The sequence below is a fragment of the Columba livia genome, chromosome 13, assembly GCF_036013475.1.
Source record: "Columba livia isolate bColLiv1 breed racing homer chromosome 13, bColLiv1.pat.W.v2, whole genome shotgun sequence".
Lineage (NCBI taxonomy): Eukaryota > Metazoa > Chordata > Aves > Columbiformes > Columbidae > Columba > Columba livia.
This window is the reverse complement of record NC_088614.1, coordinates 547,805-564,685: the sequence shown is the minus strand read 5'-3', so window position 1 is coordinate 564,685 and position 16,881 is coordinate 547,805. Positions and strand designations below refer to the sequence as shown.

At 43.0% G+C, this 16,881-nt stretch overlaps 1 protein-coding gene across 3 annotated transcripts in view; it reads left to right on the top strand.

Moving 5' to 3' along the window:
- Positions 1 to 16,881, top strand: part of ITFG1 (integrin alpha FG-GAP repeat containing 1) — a 92,156-nt gene that overhangs the window by 50,646 nt on the left and 24,629 nt on the right. For all 3 annotated transcript variants that reach the window (XM_013367794.3, XM_065028580.1, XM_065028581.1), the window contains exons 10-13: positions 4,631 to 4,803; positions 12,121 to 12,271; positions 12,473 to 12,581; positions 16,030 to 16,073. In XM_013367794.3, the coding sequence (XP_013223248.2) occupies positions 4,631 to 4,803; positions 12,121 to 12,271; positions 12,473 to 12,581; positions 16,030 to 16,073 (477 nt within the window). The remainder of the gene's footprint in view (positions 1 to 4,630; positions 4,804 to 12,120; positions 12,272 to 12,472; positions 12,582 to 16,029; positions 16,074 to 16,881) is intronic.

Sequence of the window (16,881 nt, the reverse complement as noted above, 5' to 3'; positions counted from 1 at the left end):
GGGCAACAAAGATGATTAAGGGAGTGGAACATCTCCCTTATGAAGAAAGGCTGAGGGAGCTGGGGCTCTTTAGTTTGGAGAAGAGGAGACTGAGGGGTGACCTTATTAATGTTTATAAATATATAAAGGGTGAGTGCCATGAGGATGGAGCCAGGCTCTTCTCGGTGGCAAACAACGATAGGACAAGGGGTTATGGGATCAAGCTGGAACACAAGAGGTTCCGCTTAAATTTGAGAAAAAACTTCTTCTCACTGCGGGTGACAGACACTGGAACAGGCTGCCCAGGGAGGTTGTGGAGTCTCCTTCCCTGGAGACATTCAAAACCCGCCTGGACATGTTCCTGTGCGACCTCACTTAGGCGTTCTTGCTCTGGCAGGGGGATTGGACTAGATGATCTTTTGCGGTCCCTTCCAATCCCAAACATACTGTGATAGGACAAGGGGTGATGGTTTAAACTAAAGGAGGGAGATTCGGGCTGAACACAAGGAAGAAATTGTTGCCCTGAGGGTGGTGAGAGCCTGGCCCAGGTTGGCCAGAGAGGTGGTGGATGAACCATCCCTGGAGACATCCCAGGCCAGGCTGGACGGGGCTCTGAGCAACCTGAGCTGGTGAAGATGTCCCTGCTCATGGCAGGGGGGGCACTGGGGAGCTGGGGAGGGCCTTCAGCACAAACCATCTGTGATTCTACAAGATCCTCATATCATTTCTAAGTTGCCCGTCTTCCTCAAAGCAACAAATGAGGCTGTGAGCTGCACTCCAGCATCAACAACATGACTTCTACTGCTCTGGTTACTTTTTTCTGCATTGCTAAATCAGTGTTGGGGATTGTCATCTTCCAGGCTTTGAACACCATAAATTAATGGTGTAATGTGTAGGTAATTACTTTATTTATATGCTATAGTGGCTACTTGACTGTATATGGAATTCAGGTGACCTTCATATGCAGTGAACACCTAATGCATCCCCAAATCCCTCCGTTTATTTGGTGCGTGCAGTGGACACGTACAGCGAGGGGAGCCCCAGGGAAAAGCACGTCTCTGGCTGGGCCGGTTCCTTCAGGCCGCTCTCCATACTCAGCTTTCTGTAACCATGGACAGTGTTTGTCACAGAAAGGAGAAACCCTGGTGGTTCCCATAAAGGTGTTGGCCAGGAGTGGGCTACCAGTTCCCAAGCATGGGCCTTGGTGCTGCATAGGCTTCTGGCCCAGTTTTACAACTGAGATGTGTGCATCCCACAGTTTTGGCTCTAAAACCTGTTAAGAGGATACTCTTTGAGCACCCGCGTCCTTCTCTAGATGAGGAAAGGCAGTCCTCTTGCTCTAAAACATGCTAGCATCCTCATCTAGAGAAGAACGCGGATGCTCAAAGAAATGAGCCTTTTTTGGAGTGAATGCAAATAGTTTTAAGTTTTTCTCAATTACCTGCGATCTTTTTCAAAATAAGAATATGCTGTTTTCACAAGGCAGTAAAGCATTCTCTCTTCTGCTTGTTGAAAATCTTCAAAGAGTTTGAAAACAAATTCTCAAGCACTCAATTTTTCTTATTTTTGTCTGCAAAGTCCTTAATTGAAGGAGTAAAAGTATCTATATAAATATTTAAGTAACAATATTAGTGGTGCTATGCAATGGGATTTAACAGAAGGGGAAGAAGTAAATCTTTGATTTCTCTGACTGAATATTGTGCTCATTTAAATTTTCTTTATGATATACTCATTCCACTTTTCAGTCTGTTTTTCGTCTGAGCCAGGTAACACAAATCATATGCTCTGTGTGTTCTCATTATACCCACCTGTTTCTATCTTACAGTAAAAGGAAGAAAATAGTTTTAGTCTTTTTCCTATTAAGATAGTGACAGCAAACATGAAGCTTGAAGTAATTGTATGGATTATCAAATACAAAAGAAGTAGGAGGTTGATGTTATTGACAAACATGTTTTCATTTTTTGTCTCCTGTACTGAAGGGTGTATCCCGAGGCACACAAACAATGGCTTTCGCACTACATTACACAGTAGTGCTGTTCGGAAGAGAAACACGCAGAACGGTTCACCAGAAGTGTGCGTTACTCTGAATTTAAGCTGTCGGAGCACGTCAGCGATGGTGCTGGAATGTGCTCTGCTTACACATCCAACAGGACTGATGGTTTTTAAGTGTTCTGCAACTGCTGTTATAGAAAGTCCCAGCACTGGTTCAGCGGATGGGTGAATCTCGCTCTGTAGTTCGGTAGCAATAGGTGATGTCTCTGGTTTGCTCATCTGTTGTTTTGCATCTGTAGACCTTATCATTTTTTATTATTATTATTGTAGACCTTATGATTCTAAAATTACTTTCTGTGGATGACTCTGAGCAGAGTTAAAACAGAATACGGATTTGGATTTGTACTTAAAATTCATTTTTAACTTTATTTCTTTAAAATAGCATTGCCATACATGGGAACATTTAGAAAGTATATGATGGATATAATTGGATTTCAATGCACTGACTGTGTGAATGATACCGTGTAAAGTAAAAACTGTATATTTCATGGTTCTGATTTCAACTGGTGTTTTTCAAAATTAGAGTATTTTGCAATACTACTGCTGTATCTGTCTTCTGCAGAGCAAATAAGTGCTAAGAAATCGAAACATTTGGAAAAATTTCCCTCTGGTTAAGAGCCTTTTTCTTATTTTCTGTTGCTTTCCTTAGATTTCCCACCCTTCAGCAGCTAACAGTAACTAAATAGGTGTGTGTACGTCAGGAGGGAGGCAAGGGTCATCCTGGGGTGGGTTAGAAGGGGGTGGTCAGTAGGTGTGAGAGGTTCTCCTGCCCCTCTGCTCTGCCCTGGGGAGACCACACCTGGAATATTGTGTCCAGTTGTGGCCCCTCAGTTCCAGCAGGACAGGGAACTGCTGGAGAGAGTCCAGCGCAGCCACCAAGATGCTGAAGGGAGTGGAGCATCTCCCGTGTGAGGAAAGGCTGAGGGAGCTGGGGCTCTGGAGCTGGACAAGAGGAGACTGAGGGGGGACTCATTCATGGGGATCAATATGGAAAGGGGGAGTGTCAGGAGGATGGAGCCAGGCTCTTCTGGTGACAACCAGTGACAGGACAAGGGGCAATGGGTGCAAACTGGAACACAGGAGGTTCCACTGAAAGGTGAGAAGCAACTTGTTGGGGTGAGGGTGGCAGAGCCTGGCCCAGGCTGCCCAGGGGGTTGTGGAGTCTCCTTCTGTGCAGACATTCCAACCCGCCTGGACACCTTCCTGTGTAACCTCATCTGGGTGTTCCTGCTCCATGGGGGGATTGCACTGCATGAGCTTTCCAGGGCCCTTCAACCCCTGACACTCTGGGGTTCTGTCAGAGTAGGTTTAATTTCAAGTTTGAGTTTTCACTGAGTGCCGTGGGTCATTGTTGCACCTCACACGCCCCCACCACCCATCAGACATGCGCTGTGTGTACACGGGACCTGGCAGGGCTGGGCCAAGCTCCCAAGCCATCCATGATGGCCAAACAAAGTTGCCATTAGTGTGCTTTTTTGATAATTGTGTGGGTTTACCCGGTGGGTGTGTGGGTGTCTGCAATCCAGGGGAGCAGCCCGCGGGTCACACACGGTTGCTGGCAGCAGGAAGGTTGTTGGTCGCGGGGTTGGGTTTAGGGAGTCTCTCCCCCGCGGGAAGCGGTGCTGTCAGGGTCTCCTTCTCCTTCCTCAGATGGCTAAATTAAGGCTTGGATGAGAGACATTTAAGAAGCTGTTAAGTGCTTTTGATGTTGGGGATAATGGTCCCTTAAGGTAGCACCCTTCTGTCCTTTTGAAGGCTTTGTCAGTCAGTTGACATATAAAATTACTTCTGGCTTTAAAAGTGGCACTGAATTTTCTGTAGCCTTGAAATGTTAACCCTGGTGCTTTAGCTTCATACCAATGTGTGAAATTACTTTGATTTTAATTAAGATAAATTCCCATTTAGCACCTCTGCACCACTTGGTGGAAAGTAAGTGCAGATACATTCTCTTTCTTGTCCTGGAGAAATTATACTTTGCATTTTTTTTGTACTTTCAATTTGATACTGTAATCTTAATTTCTTATCACACAGTTCAGTATCTGATGCTGCTGGGGAGATAGGAGAGGAATTGAAGCTCTTGAACTTCTAAGTCTCCATGAATAAGACTCATTCAAGCTGAAATGAACCTTAGGAGATCCAGTCTCCTGCCTGCAGCAGGGTCAGCACTGAACACAGGCTGTGTTGTTTAGAGCTTTTGTCCAGTCAGACTTTGAAAACCCGCAAGGACAAAGATTCTGCAGCTTCTCTGAGCCTCTTTCATAGTGAATTTTGGTTTGTTTGTCTGTCTGTAGTTGGATCCTCCCTGTGTCAGTCTGTGACCATTGTCTCTTGTTCTCCCATAAACCTCAGCAGAGCTCCTGGCTCCATCCTCTCAGTTGTCTCCACTCTTCGGTCCCCTCTAAACCTTCAGTTCTTGGGGCGTAACAAGCCCCGTGCCCTCAGCCTGGCCTTTCAGGAAGTTTCTTCTTTGGAAATTGGTAAATGGTTAAGAATCCTGATGCAGTGAAGAAATGCCGGCTGCTTTAAAAAGAATTAGGTTGGTTTAATAAATGAAATGGATTTTCTTACCAAGCTATTCTTGTTTTGTTTTATTTTACAGTGGATTCCAGTCTTGCAAGACTTCAGAAATAAAGACACACTCTGGGGCTTTGTACCATATCACAATGACAAATCTTCAGTGGAAATTTCTTTTCCAATTACACTTCATATTGGAGATTACAATATGGATGGCTACCCAGATGCTCTTGCTATACTAAAAAACACATCTGGAAGGTAAAGTATATGTAAACCTAGACATAAAGACTACCCAATGCATGTTCAATCATCGCTCGTACAAATTCCTAATCTCATTGCATCTTGTTCAGTTTATCAAGTGAAGACGAGCTTTGTTCTCTGCCAAATGTTCCCCTTTTAAAAGGTGTGCGCCTCCCTGGTGTGTGTGCAATGTGGAGTTGTGCAGGCTCAGGCTGTGAGTCTCGGTGGGGAATTGCGCAGGGACTGGAGCACGAGGTACCGCTTTAGGCACTCCTCCCGCATCACAGGAGCTGCTTATCTCTCCCTTTCCTTTCGCAGCACATCTTCTGTAAATTCCTGGCTTCAGCTGCCGGGCTGGGCTGCGAGCCAGGCAACCTGTTCGTGCTGTCACAGGGACTGACCGCGGACTGGGACTGCTGAAAAATGCAATAGAGCCAGGAATTCTAGATGTACCTGGTAACATAGCCATGATTTTAGATTGTCCAAATATAATGGAAATAAGTAAACTCATCCCCCTACTAAAAAAAAAGAAAAAATCTAACCTTTCCTGTTAAATTCCTCAGTGTCACCTTTCTCCTCCTTTCTTGCTTCCTTACTTGTTTTTCCAATGCTCTGTATCACTATAATACCGGCTGGTGGGAGGTGGGAGGGGGCGCATGGGGGTACGGACAGGGACTCAGCAGGATAAGGCCCAGCTCAGCGGGATAAGGCCCAGCTCAGTGGCGGAAGGCTCAACTCAGCAGGATAAGGCCCAGATCAGCAGAGGAAGGCCCAGCTCAGTGGGATAAGGCCCAGCTCAGCGGGATAAGGTCCAGCTCAGTGGGGGTAGGCTCAACTCAGTGGGATAAGGCCCAGCTCAGTGGGATAAGGCCCAGCTCAGCAGGATAAAGCCCGGCTCAGCGGGATAAGGCCCAGCTCAGCGGCATAAGGCCCAGCTCAATGGGGTAAAGTCCAGCTCAGCTGGATAAGGCTCAGCTCAGCAGGATAAGGCCCAGCTCAGCAGAGGAAGGCCCAACTCAGCAGCATAAGGCCCAGCGTGGTGCGGTAAGACCCAGCTCAGCATGATGTAGCCACCCGGGGCCGCTACACCAGCGATGATACCACTGGCGTGTGCTTGGCTTTACCTTGAAGCAGAGCAGCATGTTTTCATGTGAACATCTTTTTGCTTGACAGTCAAAATGATGAATAGAATTGTTTACTTCTAAGAAAAACCAAAATGAGCTCTAGAGACCATCAAGTCAGAGAACCTGACTGCAGACAGGACATCACGCTGTGCCCTGTGAGGTCTGCCTGACACTGCAAAACTTGGCTTTGCCAGCTTCTAAAGAGATGTCAGATCAGCTGCATACCTGTGCTATCCTCTTTGTCTTCCTCATGTCATCGCTTGTGAAAGGTATTTTAATCAATACCGTATGGAGTCTCAACATCTTCCTTACTGGGGTCTGTAACAAACACTTGCACTAGTGCATTACAAGGCAAAATAAGTCTCTCTGACAGGTGTATTTATTATCTTCCTCTGTATGGTATTTTGGATGAGCTTGGGTGCAGGTTCGTAGCTGGAATTAATGCTCCGTAAGGAAAATAACTGAGGAGCTCAGAAGAGTGTACAGAAAGAATTGAGATGATGAAGTCCACAAAGTCAATTCAGACTCTCTCGTGACTCCCTAACATGTCACCCACTGAGATTTCTGTGTCAGAGTTCTTCAGGTAGACACACACCTCAAAATGCCCCAGTTTCAGAGCTACGTGCTTGTGTTCAGCCTAGGTGACAAGGCTGTGAGCAGCTGAGCTCGTCTGCACCTCCCAGCCTTTCAATACCCACCAGAGCAGCTGCTGCGGTGAAATGTGGCAGAGGAGACTAATGTCATCGTTCCTGCCCCAAGCGGGCGCGCGGTCCCAGCGCGGGGCCCTGCTGGGGGGCTGTTGCTCAGCTGTCAAGTTGTTCTTGGCTTCTTTTGGTCACCGTTGTGTTTTGGGCTGTGCTACATCTGTCTGCTGGTGCGCGTCCTGCTGGCCGGGCATTTCGGAAAGGCTTTATGAAGATTTATGGAGTTCAGAGGTTTATTTGAAGTTGTTCTATCTTTTAAAACTCTTCGGATCCTCTCTCGTCTGGCAGGTGTATTATTATGGCAGTGTAATTTTATGTAAAAGATTTAAGTAGTTTATAACTAGTTACTCCTGTTAAAGCCCAGGAAGTTACCAGTGTCTCATTGCAATGAATTACTGTGATACACTTTTGCCTTTATTCTCCTTGTTTCTGAAGCGGTTTGTTTATTCACTTGGGTGCATCTTAAAGTTATTTTGGAAGTTGATTTCAAAGCTTAGTGACACAGGAGGGCACAAGGACTGAAGGCACGGGCAGGTGATTTGACAGGTGATTAAAAGGGAAGTTCAGAGAACTGAGCAAGTCTGGCAAAGAAAGAGTAAGTAAACTAGGAATTAAGAAATACATTGCTTATTAACACTGCTTATTTCCAGTATTTGTAGAAAAGTAATGGAAACAGGCTCTTCATGCTTTGGGATGGGAATGACAGTCACAGTTTTTGCGCTCATGATCAGGTGTCACTTTCAAAGTCATGTTATTTCATTTTTTCTGAGACACTTAAGCAAATATTCCTTTGAACATGCGGAACTGGGTCACAGACTGGAGAGAATTAAACCAGTGTGGGAATTAAATTAAAAGCTCCTCTTAAATTAGAGCAAATTAAAATGAAAACCTTATTTAATTGATTTTAAACACTTCTGGATCAAGCTGTTTATTTCTTTCTTTGAAGCCTTTCATGCCACATCCACAGAGCTAATTTCAGTGATTGATTACTGTGATTAAATGATAAAGCATTTGAGTAAACTCTCGACCTCAATCTGTGCGATAGCCTGATAAGCCCGGCTTCTCATTGCTGTCTGTAACTTAAAGAAATTAAAGGAGGCAGAAACCATTTTATTCATCTGAAAATATACCGATACACGATAATGGAAGAATATGATTAAAATCAGTTATATGCTCTCATCACAATTCAGGAAAGCCCTTTCACACAAAATACCTACAAAGCACTGCAATAAAGCCGTGCTCGTTAGGAATCGCCTTGGTTTGCTGTCCTGCCAGGTGACTCACTCAGGAAGATGATTAATAGCTCCAAGTATTCTCAGAACGGTTTCATCTCCTGCCATAGCCTTTTGATTTCAAATAAAAGCGTGTAATGCTCTGAGAGCGTGGAGACGTTCCTTACCAGCAACAGCAAAAAGGCCTCTCTCCTGTGGCTGTGAGTGTGGTGGGGTTGAACCCCGGCACGCCATAAATTCGGCAGGTGAACGTGCTCAGTTCCCAGGCGACTCATACATATTTATCTGACCATTAGGAATTACTGTAACTTCTGACTTGAGTCAAAATCTGCACATTAGAATTCCAGTCCAAAGGTTTTTCTTCAGTCTAGATACATACATGAATTTTTCTTCCTTCTAGTTATGACTCTGTTTGAAATTGTCTGTGTATATAGAATAATAATAATAATAATAATAATAGGTAAAGGAATTTTATCAGTAGTTACGCGTTGGTTCATCTCTTCTTCCCATCTTATCTAAATGTATTCATTTTTTTCAAATGCTGGTTTAAAATTGCCTCTGGTAACATGGAAAGTGTTGCATGGGAGTCTATAAACACCCATCTGTCTCCCACCTAACTACATGAAACAAATTTTGTTTAACCATTTCTTTTGAAATTAGCTGCTAATAAGTGGCATTTTTAATGCAAAAATGGAATCTAAGGAAGCTTTTTTTTTCAATTATGCTTTTATTGAAAGGAAATGTTTTTCACTGGTAATGGTAAAATTGGAAATACAGTATATCTCGCTCTGACATTGATGTTAAATAACAGTAAAGACTGAAGCTTGGAGATAACAAACAACTTCATATGGACAGCTGAATGGAGAACTTTGAGTACAATACACTTCTACAAAGTTCTCCAGGTATTCATGCTCGGTTTTGAATTAATTTATAAATATTAATCCTTTATAAGTGTATACTTGAAAGGACTCTTATTTGACCAAATTATCTCTTCCTAAATTATTGCTACTTGTCAGAACTAAGATTGGATAGAGGAGTTCTTTGAAATGTGGGATTGATGAGCACCTTGTAATTGAGCAAACAAACAACAACAAAAAAGCGGTTAATTCAATTATTCTGAATGTCTAGAATAAGATATTAGTCATTTAGGTGTCCCCTGTATAACTGTAATGGACTAGCCTCAAACTGACAGATGGAGAGACGTATCAAATTAATCTGTAAATATTTAATTCTAATTGCAAATAAATACCTTAAAATAACAGTGAGATAAGTCTTCAGTCTTTCTTTGGTGCGAAGTCTTGCTCGTAGTTCTCCGGCCTCATGAAATCCAGCTGTGCTGCAGAGGTGTCTTTGGGCAGAAGGTCCCAGCCAGCTCTGTGCTCTATGGAACATCACTCAGGAGCCTTTGGGATGAAGCGGTGCAGGCAGGACGGGGTTCAGCTGCCGCGGGGCACACATTGTGTGTGCACTCGGTGTTTAAAGGGCTGCAGGTAGGGGTGATACGCTCGTCTTAGCTGGGAGTTCTTTGCTCTACCTCTTCTCAGGATTTAAGCTGAATTGTGTAGCACTTCAGTGTGGATAGAAAGCTTTTACCATTGTAGCAGTGTCAATCTTCAGTTTTTTCCATAGGCTTTCCAGGACATTGTTTTCTTGTTTTAAGGATGCTGATGAATTTCATTGTTACAAGGAGAAGTTTTTCTGATGGTGTTAATCTTCAAATTTGGTTTAAAATAATAGGAAGGTGATAAACTTGCTCTTGGTAGTTGCAGTGTGTCGCACACGTGAAACGTGGAGGTGGGTACTTTGACTCTGGAGACACTTGTGCATTGACGCCCTAAAGAACGTCAGGACCTGACTGGCAGCTCAGAGGCCAAATCCAGGCATCAGGGGTTCTGAAACAACCTGAGCAGCTGTGGAGGCAGCAAAAGCCCGGTTTCCTTCCCGCTGCGACCATGCCCGTCCCTGCAGCAGGACCCTCCAGCCAGCCCAGTCCTGGGAGCCACGGGGACTGGGCGCGCTCCAGAAGAGCATCGCTTGGCTGACAATTGCTGAGACACTCTAGATATAGATCTCATTAGTGTTCGTTATTACACAATCAAAACATAAAATAATTTATCAATGTTTTATTGCTGTGTTTATTTTTTATCTTGTATTGAGTCAAGTGGGAATCGCTTGACTACGCACAAGAAAATGTGAAGTTTGTGCACGAAGACAATTAGTTGTAACGTGTGGAGCCGGGAGCGGCGCTCACCTGAGAACAGATGGCAGCTCCAGGCACTCAGGCTGTTCAGTTACCTGCAAATACAGCAGGGTATTGCTGCCTTTTTTGGGGGGAGCAAATCTGAAGACTGACCCCTCCAGTCAGGAGCGCTTTTTGTTTTTTCCTCTCCCCAAGCTGCTGTGGGAGTGTATTCGTTCACTTTGGAGAGCCAGTTGGTTTGAGATTGTTTCTAGGTGTTGTACGTAATGCCTACATACGCACCATAAAATCCTTATCTGGGTTATTGTCAAGAGATAACGGGCTGAAAATACACGAGGAAAAGGAAAATCATGTTCTCTCAGCTTCAGTCAAAAAGGAGGAGCTATTTACACCTGAGTAAATGCATCAGAAATTAATATTTTCAGCAGAAACTACTAATATTAGGAGTGTATTTTAGTTGGCTAATGCTGTTCAAATACTAATGGCAGGATATATCGTTCAAAATTTTGGCCAGAAATATGAGGAAAGTTAAGAATCAAATAGAATAATTTTGGAGTTAAACATGAGTGTGCAGCTTAGTTCTTTACTATAAATACTGTCTGGTTTTCAGAAGGGACAAAGCAAGATGGTGTAGAAGACACCAGAGTGATAATTGTTTAGAAGCTGCGTATCAAATAAGTTATCAACTCGTCTCATCGTGCTTTTCAAAGGTGCTTTTAGAGAAAATGAGAGGAATTCAATGCTGGTATAGAAGTCAAAATGACTCGAAAACATCAATAAAATAAATGGCAAGGAGTTGCCTTGGAAAGTGACAGGAAATAAGGCTCAGCTTCCATTATAAATCTAATAATAGGTAGCTTGGAAACGGAAAAAACTCTGTACTTCAGCGATGTGATGCATTGCTGTAAATTCCACTTAAATAAACCACTGAAAAGATGTTTGACATTGCTCTCACGCTTAAACCCTGGTTTATCCTGTCTTTCTCACCCACAGTAATCATTTTCATTAGCTTTAGAATTTTGTTATTTTGTTTGTTACTCTGCAAATTCTGGTTTTTGTGGTAAGCAAGCGGACTGGCCTTTTAAAAAATGAGATGAAAGAATCAGCTTTTGACTTCGTGTGACTCAGAGCAGTGAATCTGTGTGTGTGTCCTCGTAGGCAGAGTTAACGTTTGCTGTTGCTTAACATTTATTTGTCATGTCTTTGAGTTGTTATGTGGCTAAGCAAGCTGATACTTGTGTTTCCAAAGGAGCCGTGTGGGGATAAATCCATCATACGAAAAGGAATTTGCTGCTCTGCTACGAGGGATGCTGCGCTTCTCCATTCATTGATTTGTTCCTCTACAACCCCTCTCCAGTGCTCTTTCCAATCTGCAGTGTCTCTGTGGGGTCTGCCATTGGTTTTATATTCCTGTCGCCTGTCTCGGGGTTTGTTGATTGAGAAGGTGCAGGAAAGTGGCGTTTCCCGGCTCAGCGCCGCTTTATATCTTCTTTCCTCACAGTGCAGTTGGAGTTCTGCTATTTGTCCAGTTTGTGATGTTTTGAAAGCCATTAAATGCACACTGCCAAGGAAAGGAGTCGAGATTTGGTCTAGTCTTTTCTTTAAAACGTCATGCAATGTTTAAGAATATTTATTAATGGAGCTGAGGTGGAACAAGATTGTCATAAAATAAGGAAAAAGCACTGATGATTTTGGAGTAGCATTTAAGATGAGGGGATTAAGGAAAATGGCAGGTAAGTGCACTTGTCCTTGCTTCAGAATGAAGCAAGAGTACGCTCAGTCTCAGTGAATGGTTAATGAAATCATTCCTGCTGATTCCGACCCATTTATTCAGTGTATTCATTGCTTTAAGTCAGGCATGGTTATAATTCTATCTGTAAACTTTACATAAATGCTTATGGATTTTAAAGTATCCAGTGGCTTCTGCCTTCCTTTTTACTATACTTCAGCAGGTTTTAATTACTTATTATTACTTTATTTATTATTAATAATTATTTAATTACAAGGTTTTTGCAACATCTGTTATTTAGCCCTTTTACAGCAAATGGGTTGTTCCATATTGTTGTGTTTTACAGCAATCAGCAAGCGTTTTTACTCGAAAACGTCCCGTGCAATAACGTGAGCTGCAAGAGCGTCCGTCGCATGTTCAAAGTGTTTTGGGAGCTGTCGGATCTGAATCAAATCAAGGACGCGGTGGTGGCCGCCTTCTTCGACATCTACGAGGACGTGAGTTGTGCTGCCTCCTGCGCTGCCCTAAATCACCATCAATTTACACGATGGGGAAGATTTTCGGATGAGTAGTAAACGTGTAAACTCTGCCGCACACACTCATTGTTTCTCTTTGTATCTCTAAGGGAGTTTGTTTGCTAAATGTAGATGTTATGTAGAGTAAAACTGCGTTCTAACCTCAACTTATTTTTCCTCTAGGGAATCCTGGATATCATTGTGCTAAGCAAAGGCTACTCCAACAAGGACTTTGCTATCCATACGTTAAAAAATAACTTTGAAGCAGATGCCTATTTTGTTAAAGTTATTGGTAAGTTATCACTGTATAGTCAAGTCAAATGGGACCTTGAGAGGAATGTGGATGTTTGAGGCTCTGTGTATGATATGGATATGGTGATGCTCTGTGTATGATTGTTCTAGAAAAGAAAAAACACAGATGGAAAAATATTATGGATTGCAGAGATCTCTTATTGCAGAATCTGGACATGGATAAGCTGGTTCTGTTTCATTACAAAGGAGGTTTTCTTGGTTTTATTTTGGTGTACTTATGAAAATGCAACGTAATTCTGCCCACTGTTTTCAACACTCTAGCTGCTTTTAATAGCTGTGTTGACCACAATGACCTTTAAATAAGTGTTCATCATCTCTTGAGTGTGTTGTTTGGCTTTTTCTACAAGAATGCATGTCTTGTTTCACTCATTAACTAGAGGCAGGCTCTTTCATCCGGGAGCTTTTCTTCTGTATCCTAACAAAATTCTAAAGACAGATATTAGGTCTCTAAAACCTCATTTCTCAGCTGGCTTCTGAAGGAAAAAACAAGAATTATCGAGTGTCTAAAATATCTGCAGGGAAGAAGCACATGGAACCAAGTTATTCAGCCAAAAAAGAGAAGTAAGGCAGATGCGTGTCTCTAGTCTGTGGGGATGTGTAACAGCGGGGGAATCGTGTTCTGTGTGTCCGTGCAGGATACAAATGATGTAACAAACTACAAAGGGTAAATAGGAAGAGTAGTTTCCTAAATGAGAGTTTGTGAAGTACTAACGTGAATTCCTTGAGAAGCTGCAGTGTTACCAGCATTAGAGGTCCCGACAACTAGGTGAAGAAATTGTGAAGTATATTTAATTGGTTTTGAGGTAGCAGGTTGGACTGGCTGAACGTAAGAGGCCCCTTCTGTCAATCTTTTGTACAACACTTTACATAGCATAATGTTGTTATGAGGGGTGACCTCATTAATGTTTACAGATATGTAAAGGGCGAGTGTCAGGAGGATGGAGCCAGGCTCTTCTGGTGACAACCAGTGACAGGACAAGGGGCAATGGGTGCAAACTGGAACACAGGAGGTTCCACTGAAAGGTGAGAAGCAACTTGTTGGGGTGAGGGTGGCAGAGCCTGGCCCAGGCTGCCCAGGGAGGTTGTGGAGTCTCCTTCTGTGCAGACATTCCAACCCGCCTGGACACCTTCCTGTGTAACCTCATCTGGGTGTTCCTGCTCCATGGGGGGATTGCACTGGATGAGCTTTCCAGGGCCCTTCAACCCTTGACACTCTGGGATTCTGTGTAAAATGGCACTAGACCTACACATATCTGTCCCTCAACTTAGATTATTTTTTACTGTGTGATGCTATTTAAAATTTGGAGGAAGATTAGCTCAAAAATCACTAACTTGAGGAAAATACAATTGTGCTTGCACATATAAATATGTATGTCATAGTGAGAGAGAAAGGAACCAGAAGAAGTCACAGCACTATTGATTTGGAGGAACATGCTGTGTTTGCCCTTTTCCCTTGCCTGTTCTCAGAAACCCAGGCAAGGACCAATAGCCAAGTGCACTTATCTCCACCTGGGCCTGAGCTGGGTGCAATCTTTTCTCTCCAGAAGAGACTTCTGTCTTTTTTGCTGTCGCCCTGTCCCATCGAGCCTGCTTTACTGGAGTTCTTTTCTGTATCGTCTGGAAATGACGCTGAATGTCCTGCACAAAGGGCTGGTTCCATTTCAGTGAGGACCAGCACGGTGCGTGATCTGTTCTGAGAGCCAGTTTGGTGTTTTCAGCATAAAGGCACCACAGGGCAAAAAACGGATCTTCCCGTACGAGCACAGGGTGACGATGAGTATAGCAAGGGTGTGGGGTTAGGTAGAGCCTTGCTTTGAAAGGCTGGCGTTAAATTCTGATATTTGCAATGGAGAGAAATGCGGTTTTCGGATTGCACGCCCCACCGTGCGCTACCAGGCTGCAGAGCTCTGAGCTCATCGCTTGTCTGTCGGCTTTGAGGTTTAGGAGAACGTGTGAGTAATGGGGCTGTTTTATGAGGACAAAGCTAAACAGGAACAACTAGAGGTTCACCTTCAAAAATGGTACTTGCCTTCGTGTTATTAAATGCATCCGATCCTCTAAGGCACACGTGAGAAAAACAGCAGGTACTGCTGGAAGTGGATGCGTTCGTTACTTGCTCCTTAGCCTGAGCTCTGTTCTCATCACAATACCCTGTAATGATTTGTCACGTCAATGGAAGCCTTCTTTTAAATAATGCTGTACACGGGTAGTGTAATTCACACAAGCACGCTGAAAATCCTCTAGAAAAACCTTACACTTCACAAAGCCATGTTAGAATTAGAATTGCGTGAAATTTTAATAGGGAAAGGAGTAATTTGCAGCATCCTTTTTGATTCACTCTGTGTAAATCTGGCTTAAAAATTAGAGCAAGCCTTTTTTTTAGCACCCTTTTGTGGTGTGAGTATTTTTGCATAGAAACCACAGGAAATGGGAATTAATGAGTGGCCTAAAAATATTTTTCCTGTGACACAGGAGAGCGTATTCCTAACAAAACCCGCTCTGTGCGAGTGAGGGTATGAATAGATGCGCTGTGTTCCCTTGTTTGGCATATGGACAATGTGAACGGTTTTGCTCGTTGTAACTGATGTCAAGCATGCTTGGTCCGATTGTTTGTTCCAGTGCGGAACCAGACCAGCAAATCTCCGCACACTGTTCTGCATCAGCACGGGAAGAGTTGGTTCCACTCGCCTGCGCACCTGGGTGTGACACGTACAATAAGCTCGCAGCTGGAAAAGTCCGTGTGTGGATACATAGTCTTCACATTCTGCTTTGCCACGCCTTTATCTTACATGTCCAGATATATATGCGTATCTAATTTTTTTTTAATTGCATAAAAATAATAGATTTTTCTGTATTTGGAAATTTCAGCATTTTTAAATGGCAAGCAAAGAATGATATCTTGGGAATCACGGCACCTGTTAATATTTGCACACAAAGTATTAGAAATGTTCCTCCGCTGGAACAGTGCGTTTCTGACTGCACAGGGCATGATTCCCAATCAGACTCTTACACTATGAACATCTTATGTACACCTTTTCATATTGCACCGTCCCCCCACATTTTTACGTGAAACTCCATGTTTTATCAGTTAAAACAGTTCAGCCGCGCCTCTGCCAATATTTTCAAATGCGTAGTAGTGAAGAATTATTAATGAAATGTACAGTCCGCTATTTAAAAACTGTTTTAATTTTGATTTTTAAAGTGGGAACTCTTTTGAAGCTGGTTATCCAGTGGGGAATGATAATGATAATTTCTGCAAAGAAGTGTACTTCAAACAGAGCAGGAAGGGTTTTATACATTGGTATAAGTCATAGAGATGTATTGTCGTTATGTGTTCTAATGGATACCTGGCACTTTAACTAGCAGAGATCTCAGAGGTGGGACTTGTCGGATGCTTGTTCACATCAACTCACGCTTTGGTTTTGCAGTTCTCAGCGGCCTCTGCTCTAACGACTGTCCTCGCAAAGTCACTGTAAGTATCACTACAACTTTACTATTTAGCTTCAAATAAGTTGAGGTCTAATTATAGCAAAAGCTCTCCACATAGTAAGAGAGTTACTTACTGGGAGAACGTGTAATCCAAATCGTGACTGGCCGAGTGCGATGCTTTCTATTCCAATTATTTTAATCGGCTCCAGAGACCCTGCAACTCCCCCACCAAACTTCAGTGAGCAAACGTTGAGCAGCGTTCCCAGGGGGCACTCGGAGGAGCAAAGCCGGGACGTGTCATTTGGAGTTGGAAATGCAAAACCTGCTTCAAATGGGACAGGCTTTTTCTTCAAGCCTGTTTGAAGACATAGGGTTTAATTTCCGATATAAAATAATACGGGGGTTTGACTATAGTATTAGCTTAATTATAGAACTAAAGAGAGGGTTTAAAAAGTAAATCTTCACGACAGATGTTGATGAAAATGTCATTCTCAAGATCATAGAAATGCTGTTGCCTCCGCTGTAAAAGAAGTTCTCTGTGAGAAAATAATGTAAAATACATTATGCCAGAATATAGCTACTTGGCATAAAAAACCCAAAACAAACAAAAAATCCCAGCAGTTTTTCCCCTTGTTTAGTCATCTTTCATAGATCTCTATTAACTTTACTTTTGCTGCCTCCTTACTCTTCATTCCAAACAATTATTGTTCAGGTTTTGATCCCATCTCTCATCATAATCACTTACTCTTATGGTTTAGAGCTTATGTCATCATCCCTTCTTTTCATATTATTTCTGTAACTCATTTGAGAAGTCTTTCCTGGGTTTGATATCTTGGTGTCAGCTTGAATCC